General features: G+C 35.2%; 1 protein-coding gene and 1 non-coding gene across 5 annotated transcripts in view; both read right to left on the bottom strand.

Annotated features, from left to right (window-relative positions):
* Positions 1-77: 77 nt before the first annotated feature.
* Ints2 (integrator complex subunit 2) overlaps positions 78-20,336 on the bottom strand; it is a 69,250-nt gene continuing 48,991 nt past the window's right edge. For all 4 annotated transcript variants that reach the window (XM_074046228.1, XM_074046229.1, XM_074046227.1 and 1 more), the window contains exons 17-25: positions 19,023-19,187; positions 16,048-16,249; positions 11,065-11,190; positions 7,889-8,087; positions 4,712-4,963; positions 4,040-4,147; positions 3,802-3,907; positions 2,597-2,773; positions 78-2,500 (exon numbers count right to left, since the gene is read on the bottom strand). In XM_074046228.1, the coding sequence (XP_073902329.1) occupies positions 2,331-2,500; positions 2,597-2,773; positions 3,802-3,907; positions 4,040-4,147; positions 4,712-4,963; positions 7,889-8,087; positions 11,065-11,190; positions 16,048-16,249; positions 19,023-19,187 (1,505 nt within the window). In that variant the 3' untranslated portion in view covers positions 78-2,330. The remainder of the gene's footprint in view (positions 2,501-2,596; positions 2,774-3,801; positions 3,908-4,039; positions 4,148-4,711; positions 4,964-7,888; positions 8,088-11,064; positions 11,191-16,047; positions 16,250-19,022; positions 19,188-20,336) is intronic.
* Positions 15,566-15,701, bottom strand: LOC141414479 (small nucleolar RNA SNORA51). Its single transcript, XR_012439506.1, has one exon. It is a non-coding gene; the product is annotated as a small nucleolar RNA SNORA51 (small nucleolar RNA).

Here is a 20,336-nt window from a genome sequence, read left to right as displayed (position 1 = left end):
AAGTGGAAAAAAAGCAGACTCCAAATCGGGTAAGAATTCAGTAATGTGGTAACATATGGATAAGCAAAAAAGAGTCATTTACTGTTAAAACAATGGAATGGATATTTTATTTAAAAAATAATAAATCCTTTAAAATACTTGCAGGTCTTTTACAGTTCATCAGTGCTGGAGACTGGACACGGGGCTTGAATGATACTCAAGTGCTCTACCACCAAGCTACACCTCACCAACCCCTTAACAGTTTTTTTAAAACATCAAATCTTTTACTGCTCCAAAGAACTACTCATTTTCCTTGCCTCAGTTCCTAATGAGGCTTTCAGTCAACTCTAACTTACTGTCATTTAATGTATGGCATAACAGAAAGGGATACATGCAAACCCTGGAACTAGACAGTCCTGCACTGCAGTCCCTTGTACTGTTTCTTTCAGGTTAACGATAGTGGAATGAAACACAAAAAAACTACAACTCATTTGATAAAGAATATGAATGTTTATAAATCAATATTCAAAATAGTTGCACACATCTGTTTTCACTTGAATAAAAAAAACACAGTGACAAATTTTATAACCTTAACTTAAAATACATAATATTAACATTTACTAATATATTTACACATTTTATTTACATCATCAACAAACCTGATGAAAAACAGCATATGTTACTATTTTTAACACAGCAGGTTTTGACAAATCTTTGAAAATTGATCCAGGAAATGTGGACTGCAGTTCATTAAAAAACATACTTCAACATTTTCTGAACTCCTACACAATACCTATTCACAGAATATATTCCAAGGCCTCAGTTTAAAAAAAACAAAACAAGAGCAGCTGTATTTAATGTTAGAGTACAAAACTGCCTTGTTTAAAAATATGAAATTCTTATGGTATTGTTAAGCATATTCTTTTAATCTTCACATCAAAATTACTTAATTGAACATTAAGCATCTACTAAAAAGTTATAAATATTCTATCACACATGATACTATGCACTTCATGATTGGAAACAGCTACAAACTAATTTTTGTAGAATACCTTTATGAGGTAGGGCCAGTAGTAATCCCATTTTACAGAGAAGGAAAATGAGATGTGACTATTTGCTAGTGTAAAGGAAGAAGTTAAATTTCTTTAAAAACTTTATTAGCTTGCCTAACTTCTTTTACAAATGAAGAGGTCTGTCTGTTTTAAGTTGGGGGGAAATGTGACTGAGGTATATCTCAGAGAGCAAAGAGAAGTACCTTTTACATTGGATACTTAATTTTTAAAAAATGATTATGGGTTACCTGAATGCATCTACCTAATCAATAGACGTTACTAACTACAAAATCCTTCAGCAATACAGTATTTTCCATGTTTTTCATTTTTCCTGAGGTTCAAACACTGTATATATTTTCCGACTCAAAGATCTTCTCAAAGTAAAATGTGAATTATAATCCTGATAAGCCAAGAGCTACTTAATCCAGTGGGCTTTATTGCTCTAAACTTCATTTAATTTGGTACATATTCACCCCTCTGAGATTTAGATAAGTCAATAAAGCATTATAAAAATAAATTTTAAAAAATAAAATAAATGAGACTTTCTTTCAGGTTCTTCTTTGCACAAAGATGTTTTTGTAGATACTTCTAAACCAGTATCTTAAATTCCAAATTATTCAACCTATGGCTTCAGGTATTAGTAAAAATTGAAGCAAATACATTACATCTTTAAATCCTCATCTGTAATTCCATGGAAATCATTGAAAAAAGATACTTGTCTTTTTTCAAAGCTTTCTCAATATCATTTCTTGACAATTAGAATTCCAACACTATTACTTGCATTGCAAGTATTTGACATTTTTATTTGGGCATCTAACAACTAATTTTTCCAGAATTCTCCCTTCCTTTGATCCCCTTTTTTCCCTCCAACTATTCCATCTTTGTTAAAAACTGCTAAAATGCTCAGTTTTACACTAGGGCTATCCATGCCCTCATTTTTGTAAGGAATTAAAGGCTGGCAATCTTTCTACATTTCAAGAGCTCAGTACAAGGCCAAATTACTTTTCCACTTACAAGTTTTCTAAATATGCTCCCAATGGGGGGGGGGAACCTTGGCTGCTACAATATTGATATACCAGCAAAGTAGATACTTCTGTAGATATCTACATGCCAAAGACATGCCAATCAAATGCAAGCAAGCATAATCCTCAGAGATCAAAACTGTATTCATGTTGAATTGAATCATTTCAGCAATTCAAAAATATTACTACTCCCATTCAGTTTAGTTGTTACAAGATGCAGATTCTTGTTGGGTATATGTAGGAAACAGCTTAATTTTTTTGTTTTTTTAATTCTTTTTTAAATTCCACTGACACTCATATTTATTATTTCAATTATTGTGCTTTCAATACAGTGACAAAGCTGTACATCAGGATCCATGCTTCCAGTGTCTCTGGAGCCATTTTTATGAGATGAATCTTTACAGATTCGAGACCATCCACTTGGTTTCTCCTTTATTTGTTGAAGGCCTAAAAACATAAGGAAAGAAAATTAAATTAAGGTAAGAAATTTGGCCTTCTTACATGAAACATTAAGATACGTCCTGAAAATGTGTTGTCACTTACGTGTAATAATTGGGTCAATGTCTCTTGTCTGAGTGGCAACATCTGAGGCACAAACTTGCCCTATTTGAATCAGCAAAGACATAATATCTTCATACAGTGGAGGAAATGCTCGACAAAAAGAGACTAAACTTGGAAGAGTTGGCATGAAAAAAGCATACCGCTTAGCTTGTGTTAAAACTGTTGGAAAGAAATGAAACAGAAATTTTTACATTGCAGATATACATTCAACATCAAACCCTATACAACAAACTAATACCATGCTCTAATGCAGATACTAAGTCTTCTAAGACACTGCCCACATCTCTCTTTAGATAACTCACAATCTAGCAGTCATTATCCAAGACAGAAATTTTTATTGTACTCAAGCACTGCATTGTTTAATTAGTTTTATGAATGAGGAAAGTACTATGATGACACCCGTTTTATACATGAGAAAATTCTTAAATAAACCTTAGAGAGGTTAAGATACATGTTCCAGGTCACACAGCAATTAGTGGTGAAGCTGGGACTGATGTTGGCAGTATAAAGTCTTAACCACTACAAAATTAATATAACAGGAAGAAAATACAATGGAAGGAAAAATAAACAGTATTATGGGAATACTGAGAAAGAATACTAAGGTAACTAAGCCATAATTTAAAGGAATGAATATTATATCATGCATAGTTTTATATATGTATATCTGTGTATATTTCTTCTTTTGTCTGTGGTACTGGTGACTGGCCCAGGGCCTTGTACATGCTAAACAACCATTCCATCACTGAGCTGGTTAAAATGTTAAGAAACATTGTAGAACTTAAGGAAACAACTAATATATCTAAGTCTCCTTTGTACATGTGATATTTTCCTAGAACTCTAAGCATTTATAATCATAATTTAATTTCTACTGACATAATTATATTCACAAAGTAGATTTGATTTCTATTTATAAGATGTGGAAAGCTTATTATAGTCACTATAAGTCTATCTTGAAATGTAAGATATAATTTGCCTGCCTATTCTTTTCTTCTACATTAAAACGTTTTTAATTAGAAAAATTCTCAAAGAATAATAATTCAAAGATGGAGTAAGGTAAACCAGTGGTGACACATATTGTGTCACATTGTCTCCCAGCAACATGAAAAACTACTGAGTCACTAAATTCATAAAATATATGCACTAACTTATGTTAGAAGTTTTGTACTTGATGTTGGTTGACTACATACCTGTCAGCAAAGTTCCCATGACATTGACAGCCAAGCGAGCCACACTAAGTGACTTTGGTAATGCATACTGGATACACAAGTGTGAAAGCAACTGGATAGCAAATATCTATAATGAAAAATCTGTATGTTACAGCTTTCTCAAGAAAATTTTAAGTATTAAAAGTTATAAAGATTTTATATAATCACCAAATATTAAAGAGAAATAAAATTTTTCTTAAAACTGCAAAATGCTTATTACCTGCTTTTCAAGTTCTGGCTGTGCAATAAGTTCAGGTATGAAATCGAGGCAGATGTGCATAGATGGAATACCTGCAACTGTCAGAGGCAAGAGTTCACATGGATAACCCTATGTCAACAAGAAAGAGGAAAAAGGTGAGAAATAAAATAATTAGAAGTCAAATGCAGCTAAAAACATAAATGAAGTTTTCACTTACTTTCTATAAAAATTGCCCCTAAGGCTACAGTGGATATACATGTATCCCAGCATTTCACTTTTCTGATGCATTCGAATACAGATAATTTGCTTGAACACTTTATTAGATTGAAAAAATTCTTAAAAGTTTGGATTTTTCTCCACTGCAAAGGGCCAAGATCATTTGTATTACCTCTCATTTTTAAACGATCACTGTTAAATTTTTTGACAGTATTGGGGTTTGAACTCAGGGCCTCACTACCTTACAGGTAGGCACTCTACCACTTGAGCCACTCTCCCAGCCCTGTTTTGTGTTGGGGATTTTTGTGAACTATTTGCCTGGGCTGGCTTCAAACCCTGATCCTCCTGATTGCTGCCTCCCAGGTAGCTAGGATTATAGTGTGAGCCACTGGTGCCCAGCGATCACTATGATTTAGTATATAAACCTCCAAAGAAAAATAAAGTTCAACCATAAAGCATCATTCTTTAAAAACCCACCTGAAAGTGAACAAGTTTAGCAATATTGGGATCTGCAATGTACATTTGGTGCAAGAGACAACAGACAAGGCACTGAACTTCTCGAAGGTTACAGAGCAGATTGTCTTCTCCGTCCTCCACTTCCATATTTGGAGTGCCAGTGGTAATAATACTTTGAACATTCCTTAGCAAGCTGTCTGGATTGATACCTTTTGCTTTCTCCTCTTCAGTAGGTAAACAAATCTCTAAGAGTATCTGGACAGCTGCACTATCCTGCAAGTAAATAAAACATACTGAATGTAAGAAATTTCTGAAAAGTTCATATAAAAAACAAATCTGATTTTCATTTCACAAGAAATAACAAATAACTAGTTTCTTTAAAAACATACATACAGCAAAATGGTAGTTCTTACAGGAGAAATGAGTAATTTATAGTGCAGTAAGTCTCACTTTTTCAGGGTTATGAACCCCTTAATCTGAATAAAATTATATATCCTCCTTCCATAAAAATTAACATACTCAAACATATTGTGTATTTCAAGGAGGTCATGTATCTCTAAGATAGATCCACAGATTTCAGTTATGACCAGCTATTAGAAGAATACTCCAATTCAGTGACACCCAAAACAGGCCCTAGGCAAAAATGACTTCTACCAGAATTTCCCTTCCTTCCTCTTAATCTCCAGCTTTCCCAGAATCCTGTCCTATATGTTCCTCTTTTTCTCAGTGACATTTCATATAAGAGTAGCTTAAGGGATGATTTACTTGAGGTTACTATATATGAAGAGCTACAATCACTGTCACATAGCAAGAAAGAGCTAAAATCAGAGAGAAAGAATATATGACATTCATCTCTGAAAGCCAGTCATTGCCTGGAGTAGAAGAAAACAAATACTTCATCTAAATGTTTAAGAACATGAAAATTATAGAATAATGCTAGTCTTAATTTACAACTTGTGCCTGGGGTTAAAAGGTTACTAGTGCTTATTTTGATTTGTTTTGTTTTGACTTTATTTGTAATCTCTGGAGCCAGAATCCTAACATGGCTGTTTACTAAATGTGTAACCTTCAGCAAATCACTTAACCTGAGTCTTATATTCCTAATCTATAAAATGGAGATGATAATACTCTGCACTTCATAGGTTGATTATAAAAATTAAATGAGTTTATACATGTAAATAACTTAAGAGTAGCACCCAGCATATAGTAAGTTTTATAAAAATGCTAACCATAATGATCCATGATCCCTTAACCTAATTCTTATGGCAAGACTTATTTTACAACTCAGAATTTTCTTTAATGTAATATTATGTAATGCCTCCAGCAGAGAGGGAGGCAGCACTTTTTTACTTCTACAGAAAAAACATACCAATATTCACATTAGTTGAGATAAAGATAAGAAATAGTGTCACATTAATTCAGGTCAAGTTTTCTCACCAAATGAGTTCACATCAGGTCAAGTTTTCCTGCCAATTGAATTATAGTTTTCATGATTTTTTGGATTTCTACATTACAGATAAAGGATTGTGAACATTATTACTACTAATTCCTCTTACTACCAGTGAGAAGATTTTGGAAAATATGCTTCAAACTATGAAAACATTTTTACTTTGAAGACTTTGAACTGCTTAACATTTTATCATTTCCCATCTCCTGAATTACTCAAAAATTACTACTTAGGCTTCAATGACATTCTACATTATTATAAAAGTTCTTCAAATACAAAGCTGAACTGCTCATATTATCATAGTATTTATCAATGCCTAACATTTTTCTGTTTATTATCTGTCTTCAACATCTGATTTTTTTTTATCATTTGATCTTAAATAAATAACCAAGGATTTTGTCCTTTTCACCATTGTATACCCAGGCCCTCAAACAGTATTTGGGACACAGCTATCCAATAAATATTTTTTAATTGAGTGAAGATATAACTATAATCTCAGAACTTCTAGGTCTTATATTTTGTTAAAATATAAATCTATCTTAAATGGCTATTAAGCACCAAAGAGAGGAGAAGTGATGAGAGACAAAGGCTGTCACCCTGTGTCTATAGCCCACACCCCTTCCCAGCCTCCCTCAGGACCTTACTACATGCTGTCACATGAAGTTCACAGACCCCCTTTTTCATTATAAAGAAAAATCATTTTGATGCCACAGTCATGCGTGCCATCAGATCAATCATGCCATCAATCATCAAACTATCATGCCATCAGGGAAGGGAGTGGCCTCTTCCCTGGCATTTCTCTTGCACTCAATGTGGCCTGACTGGTCTGAGTCATCAGAGTCTCACACTGCTTCTGGGGCCTGGTCCAGGTGCCATTTGGACCACCTTCAACCTATCACTAAGCCCCCATGCTAGGAGCTGACTAAAGCCTTCATGAGTACACACATTCACCCCCTTAGTTGGGATCAGATACAGAAATTGCTCCAGGGCCCCACACTGCCATTCCAAGTTGTCTAAGCTACACATATCACAGAGACAGTATTGTCTGGTGGTAAGAAGTGATAAAAATTGACTTAATATTTGCCTGGCAATGGTATTGCCATGTAGTATAAAACTTCCCTCTTCATTGAAATCTCTTCACAGCACAGAGAAAGGTTTGAGTCCAAGTGTAAAAATAGGAGTATTTCAGGGTTAACATGAGGGGCTTTCAATGTGACAAGAACAATAAGGGAAAACACTTGAGTGTGGTGAATGGGAATTTAAGTAGAAAGGTCCTATGCTAGCACAGGCAAGAGGGCCTGTTCCCTGGCCCTCATAGCAACCAGAAAATATGTGATTTGAGTCCTAGGATTGCTTTGTTTTGTTTTTAAAGAAAGATGAGATTGGCATGGTTCTGCATGAGCAAATTTCATATAATTTATTTTCCTTTTTCCTTGCTCCTTTTATTTTGGGAAAGAAAGCTCCACTGTACAATACTGGGGGCATATAGACTATCTCTGGCACTCAGCTTACAGAAATAAATGTGTTGTGTTTTCCAATAAAAAAAAGTCTATTCTTGGATTATTCCTGATAATCAGAGAGTCTATCTGATATTCAGAAGGAAAAGTGACATCATTATAATAGATTCTATAATAAAAAGAATGTTTAATATGTCACCTATGTACGTAGAGGTCATAATGTACTATTTAATTGATTATGTTACTAGGGAATGCCTTACACTTTTGACTAAATTTTACTTTAACAAAAGTTACCTGAGCAGCCAGCAATGCATTTTTCAATTCTTCTCTAGTAACTTCTGGTGCATCAGTTTGTCCAACTAAACCTACTGTATTATTCTGTGGAGACCGATCCTGCTCTGCTGTTTCCTTCAGATGAGCACTAAGGTATGCTTTAGATGCTAGAAGATATCCATTCAACATGTGTAGAGTAATGTCCATCAGTGGGGGGCATCTAAACAAAGAAAGAAAAATATATGAGAACAAATATAAATTTATAAATTAGTCAGAAGATCATCAATCCAGTTTAAATAATTAGGAAAACCTGAATAGCATATGGTAGTAAACTTTGCCACTGAAATATTTATTTTCAAAATAAGTTTAATATGTATTTCTAATTTTCTTTAATTCAAGATTATATAAATAGTATTGTCTTATCAGCCAAAATAAAATGTAAGATTTAGAGAAAAGATGCTCCTTTTTGGCAGTACATCTTAGACATGAGCCTCAAAGCAGCTGTCCTCACAGAGGATGAGATGCAGACTAGAACAGATGATTTATCCTTTCCACTCCTACTTCTTCTTTAGAGCAAGACAATTCTGTACTCCAAGAGCGCTTCATCTCTTAATTTGGGGAAGTTACTTAATGAGCCTCAGTTTCTTTCTCTACAAAATAGGTACACAGGACTAAATTGAAATGAAATAAAAAAAGATAAATAAAACAGGGCTAGGGACATGGCTCAAGTGGTAGAGCGCCTACCTAGCAAGCATGAGGCCCAGAGTTCAAAGCCCACTATCGCCAAAAAAAGAGAAAAAGAAAAAAGATAATCAGTAATCACTACAATTTTAAATGTCATGCCCTTGGAAAAAAAACCAAATTCCACATCTCAGCCTTTATCACCAAGAGAACTGCCAAGTATGCCAGACATTATAGCTGTATTTATAATGGAAACATCGAAAATACAATAAATGTCCACCTACATATTAACAGCTAAAAAAAAAAGTACAGCAATTCTACCCAAAATTGAAGATAAGAATCACCTTGAGTGCTTATTTAAAATTAAAAAAAAATCTCAGGCTGCAACCCAGATATTCTTTCTAGAGGAAAACTCTGGTAACTTACCTATGGAATACTATGTAGCTGTTAGAACAAACGAAGTAGAAATATACATTCTAATATGGAAAACATATTGAAAGTAGTTAAGGATTCAGTTTTTTAAAAAGAACAAAATAATACCTATAATACTACTTTTTTGTGTACAGTTTTTTGTTGTTGTTGTTTTTTGCAATGCTGGAGGTCAAATTCAGGCCTTGTGCATGCTAGGCAAACACTCACTCGGCCACAGCGCTACATCCCCAGCATATGTTTTTTTTTTAAACCACCCAGAAGAAAAAATAATTCTATTCATGAATTTGTAAGTGGATGGAAAAATAAAACTATGCATATACCATTGTATATATTCCCCTGGAGATGAAACTGGCCAATAAGAAATTTGGTTTTATCAATACCAATATCAGAATGACAGAGATGAGAGCAGGACGTCTCCCTTTACATTCTTTCTTGTATGTTATGAAGTGTATACTTACTAATATATATTATTAAAAGCTTCATACACACAAAAAACAAAAGAAATATTACAATTAATCCCTAAGAACTTATCAGCCAATATCAACAGTTGTCTACAAATGGCTTGTCACGGTTCGGGTATATCCCTACCCAAATTCCTACCATCACCACTGAGCTAATTCCAAAAGCAAAAATTAACAAACATTTTATATATGTGTATCTTTTCATTGTATAATTTCTCTCAAAACCATGAGAATGATTGTTTGGTAAAAATTTAAATTAATTTTAAAAAATGAAAAAAGTTAAAAAGCAAAACAGTAAGGCAATAAAGGAAAAACTATAGTGCTGGAGAGTGTAGCTCAAGAGTAGAGGGAGAGCTTAGCATGCTTCAGACTGTAGGTTCAATTTTTTTTATACAACTTAAAACAGGAAAAAACTACAGTGTATGTTCAAAGAACTGATATCTTTCAGATGTATTTATAGATAGACTTTATTGATGAAGAGCTCTTCAAATCAATAAAAAAGATAGGTTAAAAAAACAAACTAAACTATAAACAATAATGACCAATAAATATATTTAAATGTTTGATATAACAAAAATGGGAATTAAAACAAGAACCAATTTTTCACATCTACTATAAAACACAGTACAGAAAGGTACAACAAAGTATACAATATCAAATAGTGCAATGGAATGTAAACTGATTCAACTGAGCTCTCCAGAAGGCAGAATGAAAACAGAAATCAAAACTCTTAAAAATGAGCCTATTATTTTTGCCCTAATATTTCCATTTTTAGCATTCCATTCTAAGGTTCACAATGAATCAGGTTTGGGGTTTTTTTTCTGAAGTACTGAGGTTTGAACTCAAAGTCTTGCACTTCTTACACAAGAGATCTACCACTTGAGTCATACCCTAAGCCCTTTTTTGCTTTAGTTATTTTTTAGATAGGGTCTCACACTTTTATCCTGAACCAGCCTCAGACCATGATCCTCCTATCTTTGGGATTACAGGATTGTACTACCATATCCAGCTTGTTCTTTAAGACTAAGAACTTACTTTTTGCCCAGGCTGGCTTTGAATTGCAATCTTTCTATCTTCAATTCCCAAGAAGCTGGGATTACAGGCATGAATCACTGCACCCAACACGAGTGAGTTTTTTTAAAATCCTCTTTCAAGCCAGGCTTGGTGGTACATATCTATAATCCCAGCACTCAGGAAGCCAAGGCAGGAATTCTAGTTCAAGAAAGCCTGAACTACATAGCAAGATCCTTTCTCAAAACAAAATAAAAAAAATAAATTAAATTAAATCTTTTTTCAATATGCTAGCAGAAATAATGTTACTCTTTATTGATTTTGATTAGGAGAAAGAGAAGAGCTACTACCAAAACCAAAGAACGATACGTGGCTAATAAAACCAAGAATGACATTCCTCTAATGCTATAATCTATCAACCAAATATGAAATATTAAACTGAATATATAGTTCATGAAAACATACAACTACAAAATAAAAAAACCTGCAGAAATCACACTGCCTAGTTATTTGCAAAAACATTAAGATGAGTTTAAACTGAATTTCTTTCATTTCTTTTGATTCTCCAAAGTATAACTCTATATTTAAAACTGAAATTCAAATGACACATACCTGTGAACCCTGGGATCACACCTTAGCACAATGAGAGGATCGATCATCAGGTCATTCTGAGTATACTTTTGCTGTCGTACAAACTTTATGGAAGGCTGAAGTGAATTAACTGTCATTACCCACAGCCTGAGGAGAAAATCACATGTTCAAAGCACCTATATTATAATTGACATCTATAGTCAGCCAGTTCTTTTTATCTTGAAAAGTAAGTTTCAGAAAAAAAAATTAGAACACGGGTATGAATAACCTTTGAAAAATTAGGGGGTGAGGAATAAGAAAGAGTAGTGGAAGGAGTAAATTCAGTCAAAGTATATTATATGCACGTATGGAACTATCAAAATGAAATCCCTTTGTACAATTAATATATGCTAATAAAAAATTTAAAAATAAAAAATGAACTTTAAAAAATTAAAAACTATAGATATCCAACCTATTAATACAGCTCTAAAAAAGGTAAAACAGTAAACACAGTACTTGATCAGTGCATCAAGAATAAACACTAAAGCCACAGTTCCGCCATGCTTGCTGTATGAGTCTGTAAGTCACTGAGCCTGTCTCAGTTGTCCCCTCATATGTAAAAGGGAACCAGTATGGTAACTGTAAGTGAAATAGTACTTACCAAAACACTCTGAAACTGTATCTAGCCTTATAAATGAGTCATTATTCTACATTTATTATCATAAAATCTCAATGTGAGATGCCACTTGAGATTAGACATTAATAGATTATAAAAGTGATTACTAAACTGACTACACAGAATTACTGAGGAATATGCTTATACAGAGGATACTAGATGTCTTATAACGAAGCCTATGAGTCTACCAGTTCCACCTTACACATAGGACTTCCCACCTCAAATGAGTGAGTGAAGAGCCAAGAATCATAAGACTTTTGTAAAAAGCTTTCACTTTGAAAAAGACTAAAATGTCCAAACAGGAAAAGAAAAAAAACAAACCAATTAAAAAAAAAAATACAAGTGAAAAGGAAAAAAAAAACCTTTTCTTTTTTAGACAGGGTCAGGCTAGTCTCAAACTCTCAATTCTCCTGCCTCACTCTCTTCCTAGTGCCAGGATTATACCACATCAGCCCTTTAAAAATATTACTGCTTGGGACTGCAGACATGACTCAAGTGGTAAAGCCTAGCAAATGCAAGGCCCTGAATTCAAGCCTCAGTACCTCAAAAAAAAAAAAAAATTATTGCTATCCTTAAAAATAGAATAGTTCATACATGAAAAAGAAAGGGGCATTTAAAAACATTCAGGTAAGAAAGAGCTCTTAAAATTCCTGGATGTAGTGGCACACATGTATAACCCAGCATTCAGGAGAAAGGCAGAAGAATCCCAAAATTTGAAGCTCGCCTGGGCTACATAGAGAGTTGCAGGCCAGCCTGAGCTACATTTCAAAATACCATCTCAAAAGACAAAATAATTAAAGAAAATAAAGAAAAAGGAAAGAGCTCTTAGAAATGAAAAATATAGAACAAATAACACACAACTCTTAGCCAGGTGTCAGTGACTCACGCCTGTAATCCTAGCTACTTAGGAGGCAGAGATCAGGAGAATCATGGTTCAAAGCCAGCCCACCCAAACAGTTCAAGAGACTTCATCTCGAAAAAAAACAACCCAAAACAGGGCTGCCAGAGTGGCTCAAACGTTAGAGCACCTGCCTAGCAAGTGTGAGATCCTGAGTTCAAAACCCCAGTACCAACAAAAAACAAGGAACTCTTAGAAATGAATATAACAGAAATTTTAAGTCCAAAAGACAGGTAAGAAGACAACGTGGAGAAAATAACCAGAAAGTATAATCAAAAGGTAAATAAAAAGCAAAGGGAAAAGAAAAAGACAAATCAGAAAATAAGTCCAAGTTTAAAATTCAAATTACAAAAAAAATCAGAAAACAGTAGAAGTTACTCAAGAAAGAAAGGTTCTAAAAATAAAGGCATCACTTCTCATACAAAAAAGGCCAAGTACCCAGCACTATGAACGAAAAAAGATCCACAACAAAATACGTCAATATGAGATTCCAGAAAACAAAGAAGGAAAAAAGCCTTAAAGCCTTTTAGGAGAGAAAAAACACTGATCACATACAAAAGGTTAGAAAGTGGCATAACATCAGATTACTAATAGAATAATGAAAACTCCAAGTCAATAGAATGATAACGATCAAATTTCTGAGAACAAAAATGAAGTAGATTTGTATACTTAGGTTAAATATCAGTCATGTGTGAGAAGAATAAAACAAATCTCTAAAGAGTCAAAAAAAAAAAAAAAAGTTCCCCACATAACCATGCTCAGGAAGCAACTGGAGTGTGTTCCACTCACTAAAATGAGGAACTAACCAAGAAAGAGAAAAAACACAGACTCCAATACAGAAAGAAAACAGCAATTCTAGGATGGCCACTGTGTGTCCCAGATGAGTGTGAAGATGAAAAACTCTGGAAGAAAAATCTCCATGAAAAACATGTTAGTGATGCATTATCTGATGTGTTATAACTATGAAGTAAATTTCCTCTTAATAAGGGCATTGGGGGATGAACTAATTATTAGCCATTGATAGCAAAACAAAAAACTGAGCAAAAGGAAAAGAGGCAAGCATTAGGGTACAGGTCCGGTATAAGGGAGGAGACTTTTATAAGAAAGAAATTATAAGGGCTGGGGGGTAGCTCCATGGTAGAGTTGTTTGCCTAGCATGCTCAAGACCCTGCATTTGATCCCCATGACCATTAAAAAAGTGTAATCAAAGGATACTGCATAGTTCAACTGTAAATATCACTTCTGTAATCATAATATTATGCCCACTGAATATTGCTTTAACTGTGTTGAGAGAAATGAGGGAAGGAAGTAGGTAAGAATGCTAAACCTTCATCTTGTATAATAGGAACTCCACAGATAAATTTCTTAATTAGAAAATCAAGAAGTCATAATTATTTATAATGTTGAACTATACCGGAGGGATGTAAATACTAGAATAAAAAGATAAGAGCTGAAAACAATTGCCTCTGTGAATCTAGGGTCTAAAAAGAAAGATCTGAAACAGACCCTACATATTATTTAACTTTTTAAATGATGTGTTTATTAATTTGACCTAAGTAAAACTTGAATTTAGAAAGTATGAATATTCCCAGACTCCCACCCCAGACCTACTAAATCAAAATCTGGGGTAACTCAGATGCAGTGTTTGTTCTAATTTTTAGAGCTGATCATACTGATGCAGTCTATGGACACTCACAGACAAACTGACTATGGACAAAATAAGCAATTCAGAGTTCTCCAAGCTTTGCTGCATAATGGAATCTTACATGAGAAATCGTTTTTAAAAATAAACTGAGACATCCTAATGTAATTGACATGAGTTATAATCGGTGGGTCAGGAGTTTTAAAAACATTCCAAGTGATTTCAATGTGCAACAAAAGTTAGAACTACTGCAGTGATACAAGATACAATAATGAGACGGTGGTGGTGGTAGTGGTGGTGCAGAACTATAATCCCAACATTCAGGAGACTGAGGCAAGAGGATCACAAGTTCAAGGCCAGCCTGAGCTACATAATGAGATCCTGTCTCAAAAAATTAAGGGCTGGGGAAGTAGTAGTTCAGAGGTAGAACACTTGCCTAGCATGCATTAAGGCCATAGGCTGGATCCCCAACACAGCAAAAAAAAAAAAAAAAAAGGAAACAATAAAGCTCTACATCACAATTAACCACCTCTAAAAACTTTCTCAAATTGGAAATATTTTGTCAGGCTAGTGTTAGTAGAGTATCTTCAGCTAGAGCAAGTGACCAAAATACAAATATAGAAGGCAAAGTAAAAGCAGTTCATAAGCCGTCTGTGGCTGTTCATGCTATTGCCAAGACAGGAAGTTTCCAAATATGAAATGCCCAGTTGAGTTAAAAGAGTAGTCCTGAGTTATGACAACACTCACTGTCCTCGGCTTTGGTCACTTGGATTAGGCGAAGACAGTGTTGTAGATTTCAACACTGGCTCCACTATTCTTGCTTTGACCATGGCTATTTCCATGTTCCTTTCACAGAGCAGGCTGTTGTCTCTGGGATGCAGAAAGATAATCCTCTTCTGTTTCCTTAGGAGAAGTCTCACTTTTATTATTTTTGAATTCTTCATTTATCTTTATTCTGGCTGCTTTCAATGCTCTTGCATCATTTTTAAAGACATGTTGTCTGGTCCTGTGCAGTGTCTTAAACAACTGCATAACCTTCATTGTCTGACCCATGGCTCCCCACACCATGGTAGCCACCCTCACCCTACCACTTGAGCCATGCCACTCAGTCCTTTTGCATTTAGTTAATTTTTCCTCTGGAGTCTGGTGCTAACTTTGCTAAGGATGGTCTCAAACCACAATCCTCTTACCTCTGCTTCCAGAGTAGCTGGGACCATAGACACATGACACCATACCCAGCTTGCTTTTGAGATATGGTCTTACCAACCCATGCTGACTTTGAATGACTTTGAACAATGATCCTTTTGTCTCCATCTCTTAACTTTTTCCATGTCTTCTCATTCAAAATACAGACCAGGCACAAGGCCTGGGCTGAGGTATGTGTATAGGGGGTAGGTTTACTTTGCCTCCTCTTTCTATACAGTCAGTGTAAGAACACAGCCTGTGGTAAGAACCAGGACCCCCCACACACACCTTTTTTTTTAAAGGGGCAGTACTAGGGTATGAACTCAGATCCTCAAGCTCTACCCACTTGAGCCATGCCCCCAACACATGATTCTTTAATTAGTAGTCTTCAGAAAGGAATTACACTGTCATGTACTAAACAAATGTTTACATATAATGCAGTCTTATAAAGTTTTTTGAAGGTACTGGGGTTCAGGACCTTGATTTTGCTAGGCAGGCACTCTATCACTTGAGTCAGGCTTGCCCCAGTCCTGTTAAGATTTTTTTCAACAATTAAGTTTAGTTTATTGTATATTATCACTGCTATACGCTCCTATATTACATATAACAATGCACTACATTTACCTTCTAGGCATCACAGTGTTAAGAACCATCCATAATTTATTGACTGTTTGAAGAATTCTCCGTGGAACCCCTGAATTCAACAGCTGGCTCATATTGGATGTCAATACTTCCGCATATGGTATAAGTTCACTGGCAGAGAGGAGAGTCAAGTGTTCTATAATCTGCATCACTTGTGTGTGACTTACTGAGACAGCTGAAAACGCTAAAAGAAAATTTAGCAGTCAGATCTAAATTCTGTAGTTTACCAAGCAGGAAATAGTACTGCTCTCTTAGACAACATACCAAACAAATCAAGAAAACAATGTTGCTAAAAAGTAAGACTTTCAATCAGAGTTGTAGTTTTGATTAAACCTAAAAAAGGGCCTTTAGAAAAATTCCTGCAAGTGCAGTTGCTATCTCATAAACAACAAAAAGTACTCATTTTTTAAATCACATTAGTGACCCAAAGACTAACCTACTTTCTTGCATGATTCAAGCTGATTTTCAAGGCAGGATTGAAAAAAGGAAAATGAGCCAAAGTATTGCTTCTGGCAGTCATCGAACTCCTTGATACTTTTCTTCAGGTGGCCCCTTTATAGGCTATAAACATCCAGCAAGCCAGGCAGCAGTGGCTCATGCCTATAATTCTAGCTACTTGGGAGGCTGAGATTGGGAGGATTCTGTGATTCAAGGCCAGCCCAGGCAAAGAGGTCATGAGACTCCATCCAAAATAATCACAACAAAATAGACCAGAGATGTGACTCAAGCAGTAAAGCACTGGCTTTGCAAGCACAAAATCCTGAGTTCAAACTCCAGTCTGGCCAAAAAGAAAAAAAAAAAAAAGCATCTAGAAGTTTGCTTTTGCTAAAACTTACCTAGAACTGTTCTCTCCAATATTGTACTCACTAACAACACCTGAGATGTAGCTAATTCAAACTGAACTGTAATGTAAGTATAAAATACATACCAAATGGAAAAATTTAATGTGGGTAAAAAAAGAAAAACATTTCATTAACACTTTCTTATGTGGCAGTACTGGAGTTTGAACTCAGGGCCTTCCAGTTGCTAGGCAGGTGCTCTACCAATTGAGCCACACTCTCTTTTCTGCTTTAGTTTCTTTTCAGATAGGCTCTCATGCTTTTGCTGACCTCAGACCATGATACTCCTACCTTTACCTCCTGAGATGCTGGGATTACAGATTCATATCACCATGCCTGGCTTAGTTGAGATGGGGGTCTCACTAATTTTTTGCCCAAACTGGCCTCCAACCTCAATCCTCCTGATCGCCATCTCCCAAGCAGCTGGGATAACAGACATGCATGACCATGTCCACCCAGCCTCATGAATACTTTTTATATTGATTATATGGTGAATGTGTTGAAAAAATTTGGTTAAATAAAATAATTACTAAAATTTATTTTTGCTGTTTTTTCCTTTCTTGCTGCCAAAGGATTGCCCACCATAACGAACAGCACAGTAACTATGGGGCCAAGGAAATTCATTACCAACTGACTACTTCAGAGGAAACAAATGATCATAGATGTCCTTTACCCAGGGAAAACAATAGTACCTAAAACAGAAATTCAGTAAAAATTAGTCAAAACTTGTAAGACCACAGTCCCCTTGTTTGAATTCAGAACCCATGTGGCAAGACAACTGGCTTTGGGATCATTTATACTCCTTTGGATTATGCAAAGAAAAACGGACCCAAACACAGACTTGCAAGACGTGGCAAGTATAAAAAGAAAAAGATCTCAAGAGCTGGGGTGTAGCTTAGGGGTAAAGTGCTTGCCTTGCATGCAGAAGGCCCAGGGTTTGATCCTCAACATCAAAGGGAAAAAAGATAAAACAGTGAAAGGGACAAGAACAGAAAGAAGACAGTCAAGAGAAATGCAAAGACCAATGTTGGCATTACAAAAAGGGGTCAAAGAGGCCGAGCACTGGAGACTCATGCCTAAAATCTTAGCCACTCAGGAAGCAGAGATCAGGAGGTTCGAAGCCAGCCCTAGGCAAATAGTTAGTGACACCCTATCTCAAAAAACCCATCACAAAAAAAGGCCAGCAGAATGCCTCAAGTGGTGGAGTTCCTGCCTAGCAAGCATGAGGCCCTGAGTCCAAACCCCAGAGCTGCTGATAAAAAAAAAGAGTAAAGAGCCAGGTATCGTAGGGCTTCCCTATAATCCCAGCTACTCAGGAAGTGAAAGCATGAATTGAAGCAAACCCAGGAAAAGTAGTGAGAACCTGTTTCAAAAACAAATTACAAAAGCCAATGGGCGTGGCTCAAGTGATAGAGCACTTCCCTAGCATGCAGGATGCCCAAGATTCAATCCCAAGTGCTAAAAAATAAAATATAAAGATTCTGCAATGGCTTTACCTTGCTTGCAGTGATTGTGCAGATTTTTCACAAGATTTATAAACTATAAAAACTTTAAAACTTTTCAAAAAGTTAATTTGTTTCCTTTTACTTTTTAATAAAGCTACTATTAAGTTTATATGTGTGGCTCACATTATTTCTGTTTATTTTTACTTGTTTATTTATTTACTTATTTTTGCAATATGGGGTTTGAACTCAGGGCCTCACGCTTACTATCACTTGAGCTACTCCACCAGCCCTCATTATTTCTATTTAGCAGTGCTGACCTAGAACATTATCCATTAATAGTAAGTATACCAACTTATTCTATTGCATTTATTTCTAACCAATTTAGGGCTTTTCTACCTTTTTCTACCAGACCACCTTTTTAGTGATATAACATAGGATTTAAGGGAAAAGATATAAGCCTTTCAGTCTGATCCCTAGCATTGGGGGGAAAAAAGATACAATCATTTTCACAAAGAAATGGTTAAAACTCCTTAAACTCAAAGAGAATTACTTAAAATGTATTCACAGAACACTGCTATAACCTGAGAAAAGTTCTGCATGATTACAAGATTTCAATTAGTCCAGTATCTCCTTATACAACTAACAGAATAAGGGGAGTATGAATTTACTGTACCTTCTTGGAGTTGTTTAGGAGAGTGGTTTTTGGCATTATTAGTCAGGAGCATTCGCCTTAACAGGGCATCAGTCCCTGTGATTTCTTCTTCACAGATCCAATCATCCACAATACATAAATGTGGGTAATTAGTTGCAAGGAGACGTAGTAATGCTGAATGCAACCCTTAAAAAATAATGGCAAGGTTAATTGGATTCTCCACTTCCAAAGACTAGAAGCCTCTCTACATTTCATTTTTAGCAAGCAACAGGCCACAAGAAAAGAGGTTATGCTCTAAAGCACTATTTCCCAAACCTCTAGCATCAGAAGCTTGGGAGTGCAGAATAATGGATGCCATGCCAGATGACTAGAGTAGAAACACTGGAATGGAGCCCAAGGAATTTGTTTTCTGTGCATATCAGAGTTCAAGAATTTCTGTAGAGTGTTTTAGCCAGAGTCTGCTTAAATAAAAATCCCAAAGAAATCTGATACACAGTGAGTTGGGAACTACTTCTTGTATTAAAAGTTCCAAAGCTGTCTTCCACCTCATCCCAATGTAAGTCTCACATCAGAAAAAGCTGCTTGACAGAGCAGTGGTTCAAGAGTTAAGGGGAAGGGAAAGAAAAAGAGGGGAAAAGAATACCCACTCAGAAACTCTGAAAAGCTTCTGTGAAAAAACATGCCTTTTCCTCCAACCCCACAAAGAATCGTAACTAGACAGGTGAAATTAAAGTTGACCATTTTGAATATCTAAAAGTGGCACCTTTTAGCTAAACCTATCTTTTATTAAATTAAATCCTAGTTTCCAACATTTTGCCTATAGCACAATTTGACTATTTATAACTGCTGTGTAATAATAAGAAAACAAATGATGATACCATAAAAATGTTTATCTAGTTGCAAGAAGTGCCACAAGCTAAGTGGTTGGCATTTATGTATCTAATAAGTACTGTAGCTACTACACTATTATTATCATCACCATCAGAGTAGCAACAGTAAAGTAATGGCAGTAATAGTAATCAAATCTAATCATTCCTTTATTATACAACTTAAATCATATCACTGCTTAATCCCATTAGGGATGATATCTACTTCCTTTCCAGAGATACTACTTAAAATTGATGTTTCTATGTTTAAAAACACATTGTAACAATCAACAGTGGCATTATTTTAAAAATTAAATCTTTAAAGCACACAACAATGTATGTACAATTAAAACTACCACCCAACAGTCACAAAAAGACTGCTTACAATAGTGCAAACTAATCTATTTGTTACACTCTTTTCAATAAAACACGTTAATTGCCAAGGGCTGCCAAATACAGTATCAATCCT

Source organism: Castor canadensis, chromosome 11 (genome assembly GCF_047511655.1).
Source record: "Castor canadensis chromosome 11, mCasCan1.hap1v2, whole genome shotgun sequence".
Lineage (NCBI taxonomy): Eukaryota > Metazoa > Chordata > Mammalia > Rodentia > Castoridae > Castor > Castor canadensis.
Note: the sequence above shows the minus strand (reverse complement) of the source record. Positions and strands in the feature narration are given on the sequence as shown.